Below are 12,267 nucleotides of genomic sequence, written 5' to 3' on the forward strand. Positions count from 1 at the left end.
TGTTGATGATTCACCGCCAGTTGGAAATCAGAAAGAGGAACGTATCATTATCATGCAGCTCAATTACAGCGCAATTTCTCCCCGGCAGTGCTGGGCCTCCGCAGGGCTCCTAATTGAGGCTGATTTAGGAGGCCTGTAGCGCGCTGGAGGACCACTGAACGACTCAGCGGTGTGGCAAGCTATCCCTACTTGAGACAGCAAGGAGATGCGGGAGTGGGACGGCTGGGGGGGAAAGAGGGGGGGGGGGGGTAGCAAAGCTCGCAGGATTGGAGAGGGTGACGCAAAGAAAGAATGTGATGTTTTTCGTGATTCTATGTGTGCGAGTGTGAGAGAGTGTGCGAGTGCACATGTACATGTACAGTATACCATGGTGCTTTAATGATAAAGTACCTTCTGGAGGGGTGGGGGTGGGGGCTTAGCAATCGGTGGAGAGGAGGCAGGCGGGAAGGATCTGAATGCACTCTTGATGGAGAGAGCGGCTGCTTGGTGATGCAGATAAGCTCTCTGCTAGCGGTGAGCACACTGGACTTGATGCTTTAACGTGAATGCTAAAGACGAGAGATATTCCAGTGATGCAGTAGTGTGTTTCATGATTTGATGTGCTTTGTGTGTGCTTTGTGTGTGCTTTGTGTGTGTGTGTGTGTGTGTGTGTGTGTGTGTGTGTGTGTGTGTGTGTGTGTGTGTGTGTGTGTGTGTGTGTGTGTGTGTGTGTGTGTGTGTGTGCGCGCGCGCGCGCGCGTGTGTGTGTGTGTGTGTGTGTGTGTGTGTGTGTGTGTGTGTGTGTGTGTGTGTGTGTGTGTGTGTGTGTGTGTGCGCATGCGTGCGTGTGTGCTCGCACGCCTACACACACGTGCGTGCACTCACAGCACGTGCATTTGTGTATGTGTGGGTCTGTGCATCTAACTCATGAGTCCTGACTCTGACTCGCCTCTGTACATCCCATGTGATCCTTGCCCTGAGGCAGATGTGCATTCAGCTTCTCTGCTGAAATAAATTGCCCCTGTGACTCAGTAGCCCTGAGGGCTATTGGAAATTAAACATGACCTTGATCATGACCTGAACCTCAACTCTTTGAGACAAACAAACTTTGTTTTATTACACCATGTGTGCTCTCTCTCATTCTAGATTCTAGTTGGGTTTTTAAATCATCTAAGGCCAGAGTTACACCTTTTAAAAGCCAAGGGGCTGACAGTAAAACTTCACAACAGATTTCTTTCTATGGTAGCTTCAACCACTCCTATCTTAGGCTAAGATGGGATTGCCTCGAACCACACATGCACACATACAGAAAGAAATTGTAAAATATAGCCCTTCAGAGCTTGGTTGGCATAAGCCAAGGATCCAATTCCGTGATCAAAGATTGACAGCTTTTGGTAAGACATTTAAAGTAAAGGTATGAGGACACTGCATGCATACATCCACACATTTATTTCTGAAGGTGCAAATGATTATTAAATGGACCCATACCCTAACATTTGGACCTGAGTATGATTCTTGGACTGGGATGATTTTCTTGGCATTTGATTTTTTGAAGTGCATTGATAGACCATAAGGACATGGTTCCACATCAAGTTAGTGTACAAGTTAGTATACTAACTTGATGTAGGAACGTTTTAGGCATGATATTATATTTTCATGAAACTTAATGTTTTGTTTTGTTTCTTTTTCCAGTTAATTTTTCATGTCCATTTATAAAGATTACTTTTGCCCATTTCACTAAAGCACAAAGCTAATCCTATGCAAAAGAAATCAAGATAGCAAATAATCTTTGAGGTACCAGACAAGGTTGCTGGACCACTAAGACTGGCAGTTGATGTGGGCAGGTTTGTCCAAAATCTTGGATGAACATTCCTATTGTAAGGTTGTTTGATAAAGACCAGCCTAATTGGTGTCTTGGGGTCCGGTTCCCTTCCCCTGAATTGTGAACTTCACAAGCAGAGGGTAAAATTACAGCTGATCCCCGTATGTGTACAGGGTATTTTGTCTCTCCGGTTAGTTTCCAGGGACAGGCTCCAACCACAGTGTCTTCGCCAGCTCGCTCCAAGCTACACTAACGAGCCTTCAAACCCAACCAGGTTCCCCTGAGGATTAAGCTGGGATTTGAGACGCTGGTGGATTTGTAGAGACGATGAGACATTTTTGTACCCCTCCCCACACACACACACACAGACACACGCACAAATATTTCTTCCTCTTTTCAGCTCCAGCGTTCTTCTGGCCTTCATGTCTTTCTCTCTCTCTCTCTCTCTCTTTATGTATCTCTATCTTTTTTGGTCCCTCTCCCTCGTTTTGACTCTACTTAATCGCAGAGGGAGACATGTTTTCCAGCGGTAAGCGGCATAAGAGAACAAGAAATGCACTGCTGGTAGTAGCTCCCCCTCTTCCTCTATGGAGTTACTGGGACAAAGGCTTCCCCTGATGGGCCAGCCACCCCCATCTCCCTCCAGCCAATCGTCCTCGGTCTTCACCACGCTGCCATCCGCTCCTTTCTCTCTCTCTCTGCCACAAACTCCCCTGTCTTATTAGGATAACACAATATGAGAGGATTACTGTATGGCATGTCAAGGAGGCGATAGCTAGGGCAATGACTCATGCTCAATGTCATTAGTCTGCATGAGTGTGATTGTGTCTTCAATGTGCATTTGTTTCCTGTGGTTGTTACATGACAATGTGGCAGTGTTGCTGTGATTTCCCTGGAGTGGGTAAACCACTGCATGTATTTTTTCTTCTTCTTTCTTTTTTTTTTTGATGACCATGGAGTCAAGTGGATGAACTTGGTGAACCATTGCGGTTCAGAGGCAAACACATGCTATATTGACTAAAGCCACAATTGTCAATTCATCATACGACCAGGTCACTTTTACTTTAAAGTAGGTTTTTACAGAGGGTGACGCAGTCGTACGACAAATTATACATTTGGATTCACAGCCCAACATGGGCACTGTATGCACTGTAGGCTAAGATAGCCCTGTTTCAAACAAGCTGTGACTCAAATATAAAACTGAAACATGAAAGAATTTCATGGGGTATATCTGCTACAAGTTAGAGTATAAGATCTGAAAATGATTGAGCGTACAGTGTGTTGCTTCTCATTATGTTGCAGCCTACACAATCAACAATAATCACACTCAGTTCTGCTAGAAGAACAGCATGCAATTTCCCCTGCAATCAAAATGTCAACATCTGAACATCTGCATTTATTGAACAAGAATATTGAAAATGTACATTGGCTGTATATTGTTATTTCAGCTATGCCAAGACAGAAAACTCCTCTATAGCTCATTGCCCCTCTATACAGTAGAAGCCATTATTGGGATCTGCATCTATGGCAAATAGATCTATTTAAAGAGATAACCTTGGACTGGTAAACAGAGTGTTCTACTCACCCCTCCATATGCCCAACCTCCAGATCTCTCAAATGGATGGTGTGTGTGTGTGTGTGTGTGTGTGTGTGTGTGTGTGTGTGTGTGTGTGCGCGCGTGCGTGCGTGCGTGCGTGCGTGCGTGCGTGCGTGTGTGCGAGCATGTGTGTGCAGGTGTGCGTCTGTGTATTTGTGTGTGCATCACGTATGTGCTTGCGCATGCATGTGTGTTGGATAATGTTGCTGAACTAATGTTTCTGAGCTGAATATATCATATCAACATGCATGCCATGCAGAATTTAGATTAAACTAATTTAGTTCCCATAGCCCCCCCCCCTTCCCTGTCTGCTAAGCCTATTACCTATGGGATTATTGGTAATGCTAGGTATTATATAGCTTTATTCATCTGGATGATGCATTATTAACACGTTGGGGAAACGAAACCATCTGTAACAGTGGTGGAGGATGTTGCGGGGCTGGGTGTGTGTATGTGTGTGTGTGTGTGTGTGTGTGTGTGTGTGTGTGTGTGTGTGTGTGGGGTGGGCTGATCGTGATGCTGTCTGGGGAGCACAGAGGCAGGGCTTGTGTGTGTGACGGCCGGGTGGGTATATGCGGGACACTGGGGGAACTCGGGACTAATTGGCATAATGACGGAATTTGTTTGAGAAGAACTGACAGGGAGAAAGATAAACAGGGTTCTGATCTTTGATTTGCAAATGAGGTGTCGAGGCAAGTACAAACATGCATACACACGACGCCTTCAGACATGCACGGCTCACGAGTATACGTGCATATAAGCATGCACGGCACACATGCACACACACACACACACACACACACATGCAATCTGCAGCAAACAGATCTATGTTTATTCGACCTGCCAATTTGGAGTCACATGGTGTGTATCTCAGTGTTTGTGTACTGTACCTGTGTGCGCGTGCGTGTGTGTGATTTTCTTTGCTGTGCGGAGCACACACACAGCATCTCATCGTGCTGCAGCCCAGTGATTCCAAGTACTGAGCTTGTCTACAGCAGCTGTTAAGGTGCCTCTCCAGTAGAGCATGTGAATGTGTGTACAGTACACATGTGGATGAACGTACAAGTGTGTGTATTTGCATATGCATGTCGTCGCTGTCAGGCAGAAACCTCATATCTCCATACATGTATTTCAACTTTTAATGTCCCCCCCCCCCCCCCGCAAAATAATGCCCTACTTCATTGTATGAGTGAAAGTAGTGTAGTGAAAGTAGATCTACAAGCTCACAACGCCTTGCATCGCATTGGAACAATTTTGGACTTACAAGGTTTCCACCCGACAGCAACTTGTCTCACGCAGCGACTTACGGATATAAAAATATCTTCGTAATGACTTCCCGTCTTCATAGCATGAAAAGTTCCATTAATAGAGAACACTGGGTGTATTGGCTGTTAACTCCATTATGTAGTTATCCTATTAGTTATAAAAATTATAATGGGAGCCACTCTGTATGCATCTCTTCCTCTTACACACAGTGATTGACAAGGCTGTGTGAACCACTCTGGCAGGTTTGATTCTTCCCATTAAGATTTTTATTTTTTCATCCGGCAGACTGCCACCTAATGAACGCCCATTTTCCTATACAGTAGGAAATCCACCAAAGAGGCAGACAAAAGAGAGACTGCTGCCTGTACCCAAACTGTGAGATTATATGCGAACCACACCAGAGAGCCCCACATTCAGCACCTGTGCTAGAAGTAGTGCTTAGCAGGGTGGTGCCCGGTGATAGCAGAGCCCAGACTAGCAACGGAAACAAGACGTGGTGTGTTCTTTGGGCTGCTATGGATACCAAAAGCCACAATAAACAGACTGAAACGTATGTACCATGAAGTTTCAGGATTCTATATCGATGTGGTATTATATAAGTAGGGAGGCTACATTGCAACTCTATGAGTATTTCAACGCAGTATAACATGTCACGGTATGCATTAAATACTAGTTTTCCCTTTGGTGGATTTGGAGAAAGATGCTGCCACATTTACACATTACACTTGAACTTCAAAGCATATTGAGTTTTCAGTCCACCCCTTTCAAGTCTGCAGAGTAGACTTACTTGCGTCTATCAGACCACGTTCCTGCCTCTATGCAAATTAAGCTAACCACTTAAACCCTATTTGTTGTACATCAAATAGCGAAAATAGCCAATCTACAACCTCACCATGCATTGTGAGCTTGTAGATCTGCTATTTTTGCTGCCTATTTTCACTGAATGTTCACCTATTATGACATGCCCAGAATAGAATAGAATATTATTGTTGTACGAAATGTTTGCCTATTCTTTGCTGAATGTACCTATTTTGGCAAATGTTCTCCTATTATGATATGACCAGAATATTGACACTATGGTTCCTTATTCATCGCAACGCTGCTATTTTAGCTATTTTCTTTAACTTTTTAGAAATCCTTGAAAATGTTTGGTATTTTCTTTACACTTTTTGAAAATGCCTAGAAGAATGACATGCCCACAATTGCGACACCAGGTTTAAAGTGGTTAACCCTTAAGGACAGATGAATGGATAATGAATGATATCATATCTCACTTTTCCGTCATCATTAGGATACAGACAGAATAAGCCTTTAGTGATGTCATGGTTTGGAAATATGGAATTTTAAATCATACTGTCCGTTTCTGGTTCCCCCCTACACTGTAATTATGTATGTTCAAAGATATGCTCAAACCATAATAGCTCACACTATAAGACAAGTTTCTTTCTGCACCTTCCAATTCCCTATGCCAACAGCTAAAATGTGGTCAAATTGGTTTTGCAGTGATGCAAAAACTATCACTGGCATTGCAAAGAAATGGCACTGGCACAAACTGGCACAGGCTGGTACTGAGAGGGCAAAATGACTGTGACAGAGATACCATATGAGCCAGTGATTTTCACAGAAGTACAGTTAGAGATGGTATTATAACAATATAATGCTTTCTAGAAATGTTCTACCATGCCTACACACAAGGGCACTATTACTCAACCCTATACATTTTCCCTCTGTCTCGTGGAGCATACTGTGATTGTCATGAGCTGAGTACTTGTGGCTGCCTTTGTTTGTGTGTGCGTGCGTGCGTGCGTGCGTGCGTGCGTGCGTGCGTGCGTGCGTGCGTGCGTGCGTGCGTGCGTGCGTGCGTGCGTGCGTGCGTGCGTGCGTGATTCAGCACTGTGATCAGAGACAACAGTGGTATGAATCAGAGTGTGGTTGTTGGTATTGTGGAGGAGGATGTGAAGGAGGAAGAGGCTATGAAGGAGAATAGGCTGGCAGCAACAATGGATTTCAGCAAAGCTCCTAAATGCAAAACAGATGCATCGAACATTAGCCCTGGTACATGACTACAATTTAAAAGCCAGTTGTTAAAGGCCTGCCCGCACTAGGGAATAAATCAGTTCCTCTTAACCACTTGAACCCCAGCAGATCGGCTAAATTTGGTGAAGAGATTTGGTGTAGATGGAAATAAGCAGTCCAAATAGTTGCAACTCAGGTCCGTTACACTGAGACTAGACGGTTTAAGTGGTTAAAGGAACATTGTCATTTAACATCATGAAACAAGACCCCAAAATCATCACAACAGAAATCAGCCTGCAAACTAAACACTACAAGGCAAAGAATGCTATACTTTAGAAAGAAAACTGTCTGTTTGAAACACTTCATACAAACTGCACATTCTGTACAAACACATGTTGTTTCCATTATAACAACAAATAGTGAATACATGGGAAGAGGGTTATTTTAAATTAATTTCTTGGCTTTTTTCATGTCACCTGGGCAAATCTGTTGTGAAACCAGGAAGGAATACAGTAGTGTTCCACCGCATGTTACATTGATTAGGCTGGGAAACACTTAACAACACATTTGAGATGACGAATAACCACTGGGAACACATACATACATTCATGACACCATGACTGTTACTGCAGATGGAAAGAAAATGTTGTAGAGGAGTTTGAGGTGGTGGTGATCTGCATTACTTTGCTCTCAATGCTGCCGGAGGTAGTTTTTAGTTTTTGTGTGAACCATTTTCCACATTATTCTTATAGCCAACCTTAATAAGCACCTAAGCTTGTATCTTTCAACCATGTGGAATGGGAAGATGTGATGTCACAAAAATCATCTCTCTCTCTCTCTCTCTCTCTCTCTCTCTCTCTCTCTCTCTCTCTCCCTCCATCTCTCTTGTTGCTTCCACTTTAACCAGTCCAGAAGGCCTATAATTCAGAAGTCTAGTTTTGGTAAGTAACGACATTTTATATATTATATGGAGGTGCATCTGTGAACTCTGTTTGTCCAATAAATAATGTAATATCACCTTTAAGTCATATCCGTCAGCACTGAGTTACTACTGCTGAAGTTCCGAAAGAATGTTGATGACTAAGAACTGTAGAGAGGAGAGACTGAATCCTGAGGTGAGGCTTTCTGCATTGCTTTGCTCTCTATGCTGCTGGAGGTAGATATATTTATTTGTGTGAAGTATTAACCATATTCCATATCCATCTAATAGCCAAACATACACTGTAAATTCCTCAGTGTCAATTTAACTCTTGAGTTAAAATGGATAAATGAGCACTGAAGATTTAGTGAGTGTAATAAGCACTTATTATGTAATGTATAATATTTTTCCAGTAACACAACATTATTGTCAGCAATAAATCAGAAAATGACAGACTAATTAACAAGAACATAAATATGTTTGTAACTGCGATGGACTAATTAAAGTGACAAAGATATTCACTCATTCTGTAGAAAGCTAAGAAAGATATAAGATGAAATGTAATAATAAAAAAAAACAATAATGAAAAATGATTTGATTAAACGCCCTCTTTGAAATTACGCTTGGGAAGCCAACAACCAGTCCGGCCTCTTAATTCTTCAGAACCTTTTTCCCCTCAGCAAATACAGACACTCACTAATAGCTGCTTTGATGATAAAACCACGGTCATGCCTAATATAGTTCAATCTAATATAACTTCTCTGATGTAATATTGTTATGTTTCATCATGCAGCTTCTGACTAATTCAAGTTTTGATGCTGATGCCCCCACCCTCCTTACTATATACATTACCTAGCATCGATAGGCACCTATACAGGACACAAGTATTTAGGTAGAGTGAGCAGGTGAGGTCCCAACAGAATTATTCTCTCATTCTCTCTCTCTCTCTCTCACGCATGCACGCACGCGCGCACACGCACACACACACACACACACACACACACACACACACACACACACACACACACACACACACACACACACACACACACACACACACTAAGAGAATGAAAATCCAGAGATTAACCAGTGCAGGGAATTATGTGGCTAAGGGGGTGCTAGCTGAGTGTGAGGGTCCAGGGGCTACAGGAATGCAGGAAGCGTGTCGGCAGCCTGACAGGCAGACAGCAGGCATGCAGGCTGGTAGAGAGTGGCATATTATGTGAAGAAGCGCCTTAAGGGCAGGGATGGAAAAAGGTCACTGGAGCCAGAGTCCTGCAACGGGCCGGGTACCCGCGGATACCCGACGGGTACCCGCGTTTGACGGATGAAAACGGGTGAAAATGTTACTTTTATAAGATCACGGGTACGGGGACGGGCGGTACTGAACTAATCGCGGGCGGGTATCATTTTATTGTGAAAATCAGAGAGCACTGTTTCCGCCCAAACAACGTAACTTGTATAACTTAACAGCACAACCGCATGGAGCATGCTGGACAGTTATCTTAACTCACAAAAACACATTGAACATCCTGTTAAACCTTCAAATTAAAAGTATCTGATGACATAAACAACGACACATGTTTGCTGCGTAGATGCGCGTTCGCGCGTGGCTTAAGCTCGCTCCTCCGTCTTCACTTGCTTTCTGTACAAACCTGACCACTGAATGTAGCACTGTTGTTGAAGGCTGCTATCTTTTTCAACACACTTTTCAATAGGATTTACATTTTACACGGGTAAACGGGCGGACAACGGGTCGTTTATTTGACGGGCGGGGCGGGTCTGGTTCGTATTTTGAAATTATCACGGGTGACGGGTCGGTCTACGGATCTGAGTATTGACGGGCGGGGCGGGCGCGGGTTCTCAAAATTGGACCCGTGCAGGACTCTGACTGGAGCCGACACGCTGTTTTTAAAAGTACAGGATTTCTGCCTGGACAAATCACTATAGGCTATGTCCACTGCAGTCATTAATTGATTCTTTGCTTCATTATGGAGAGCTGTGGTTGCGCAAACGAAACGGCCTCGCACGTGTGCCTGAATGGTGATTAAAATAAAAACATTTCCCTCACTCTAAATAATCGAATTAACCTATATAGACGAAGGCCACAAGTCAAGCTGGTGTGGAAAACTTCAGATTGGACCTGTCCTTGGAACGACTTTCCCTCCACACACACATTGCATTGCGATGATGCCCCGGAGCCGCGTGCAAGCGGGACGAAGGATTCCACCCGCTAGATGGATGGAGTGAGTCACGCTGAAATCACCGTAGGAGACAGATGATAATGTGCGTCTGTGAGCGGCTCATCCTGTATGCGGAGTCGCCCAGAGTCAGAGTGTCACTACTAGCCTATCATCATAGACCAGTGGTTCTCAACCTGTGGGTCGGGACGCCCAGGGGGGGTCCCCACATGATTTTGAGGGGGCCCCCAAATGACAGTGAAGTGACAATTTAAGGCCTTTTAATACCTTTCTAACACCTCAAAGAAAAATACCATCGCTGCATGAAAAGTAATCAACAAACTAGCTGGTCAAACTTTGGCCAAATTCTCAAATGATATAAGAAAGGCAAAACATTTGAAAATAGCCAATCTACAAGCTCGCAATGCCTTGCAGCATCTGAGCTTGTAGATCTGCTATTTTCACAATATTTATCTGTGTTATCTGTGGAACCGAGTCAAACAAAATGTAATGCCTCAACTCCTACATTCCAAGTGCTTGTCAGGGTGGGGGGGGGGGGGGGGTCCCCAGTTCAAATATGATTATTTTGGGGGGGTCACGGCCTGAAAAGGTTGAAAACCACTGTCATAGACCACAGTAGGAAAGACAAACAATGCTAACTGACAGCATATGGTGGCATAACCATGGAGTTTGTTAACTAGCCTATACCTAATGTGGGAAATTACGCACAATATGTTGCATAGACTCCATGGACACATGTTCTTGATCACTTAGTTAGACTACAATATGCATAGTAGGCCTATATAATGGTATAGCAACTGAATCATTCTCAATTAAAACCACATGTCTCTATTGTAGAACTATACCTATGACAGTAGCCAGGCTACTGTTTGGCACATAGGCCTACTGTACATGTCCAATAGGTTTCAACTTCAAATGTGTATAGGCTACAACATGCTCTTTTATTTGTGGAATCAAGCTTTTCAGCCAAGTGTTCACCCAATAGAGTGCTTATGATCAATTGGGGCAGTTTTGCAGTTAGAATATTAGCTGCCTGGGCCTATTTGCTTTTCATTGTGTTTGGAACTAAATGTGGTCATTGGTGCCATATGTGGTGTAACTGCAGGCTACCTGGTGTTTGTTTTCAAAGCCTAATTAACTACCTACTGTAGGTTATAATCTCTATAGGGGGATGCAGCCTGTATACAAATTCAGTCAGGCATTTCCAATTGACATTTAGGAACACAGTGGTGTTGGGTTCTGACTTAAGTGTAAATGATCAAATGAGCCTGGTCAAATTACTGGACTGCCCCGAAAAGCTACCTCGCACTGCCAACAGCCTTATGAAAGGGTTTGCTGTGGAGTCAACTGTACTGAGTTTGGGTTTCACACCCAGCCATGGCATTTTAAGCGAGGTGTGCAATGGAAAGCTTTCATTCAAACGGCACAACGTGGCCCCTGTCCTCCTCAGAGAGCGTCTCCCAACGATGCCCTGCTTCCCATATCCCCGAATGAAAGAGAGGGCATTTTTTTTTGTCTGTCTAGCTTTAGAACGGCTAGATCTGATCCTTTTTCTCCCTCAAGACAGACACTGTCGAGGTGACAACAATCATACATGATACACGAGTCATTCATTCATTTTTGGGGCCCGTCCGTGCATCTCTTCAAAAGCGCAAGGAATGTTTTTTTTTTAGATGTTTAACCTCCTTGGGTATTCTACACAGGCTTGATCTTCACCACACAGCTCTCCCTACTATTAGGGGGTCGTACAGTGAGAAAGTCATCTAAAAACATCAGTGATGTTGATCATGTCTTACCGGCTGCTGTATGTGTCGAACCGTCCCTTTCCCTTGCGGAGGAGGATAGTGCTGCTGTTGAGCCCCGCGTTTGAAATGCTCGCTGCTGCTGCTGCTGGCTTTGTTGCCCGCCGCGACCCGGTCTCTCTTCTCTCGCGCGTTCGAGCCCGCCGCGTTTTCCCTCTCCTCGCCGTCGGAGTCGAGGCTGCTGAAGTTCCACACTATCAGCGTCTGCACCAGCAACACCGTGAGAGCCGCGATCAGGGCGGACCGCGAGCGGCGGGCCAGCCTGCGAGCGCACCAGCCCCCGACCATCATCTTCTCTTCGCACTGGATTGACGGAGTGGAAGCAGACTGTCGGCTCTCTCTGTGGCTCAGTCAGACTCCAGGACGAGGAATGGAATAGAGGAGGGAGGAGGAGGAGGCAGGCTGGCTGAGGCTCGCTTTGGTTCGGAGGAGGCGAGGAGGAGCTCGTCGAGAGGAAAAGGCACAGGGCCACCGTGTGGTGGAAAACGGCAAAAAGAGATGCTCAGCGAGATGCTCCAACAAACACAGTGGATTTCAACCCTTCTGCCTTCGCATGTCGAGGTCCATTATTTATAAATGGGCATTTGAGCCACGGATTCACCGTTTGATGAGATTTAGACAAAACTTATAATATTTTGTTATCGTTGGATAGACTTGGAAGATTT

At 44.5% G+C, this 12,267-nt stretch overlaps 1 protein-coding gene across 1 annotated transcript in view; it reads right to left on the reverse strand.

Annotated features, from left to right (window-relative positions):
- xylt1 (xylosyltransferase I) overlaps nucleotides 1-11,897 on the reverse strand; it is an 87,946-nt gene extending 76,049 nt beyond the window's left edge. Inside the window, exon 1 of the mRNA XM_080415570.1 lies at nucleotides 11,597-11,897. Coding sequence (XP_080271696.1) covers nucleotides 11,597-11,893 — 297 coding nt within the window. The 5' untranslated portion in view covers nucleotides 11,894-11,897. The remainder of the gene's footprint in view (nucleotides 1-11,596) is intronic.
- Between the last annotated feature and the right edge of the window lie 370 nt (nucleotides 11,898-12,267).

This window comes from Gymnoscopelus braueri (assembly GCF_963280865.1).
Source record: "Gymnoscopelus braueri genome assembly, chromosome: 2".
NCBI lineage: Eukaryota > Metazoa > Chordata > Actinopteri > Myctophiformes > Myctophidae > Gymnoscopelus > Gymnoscopelus braueri.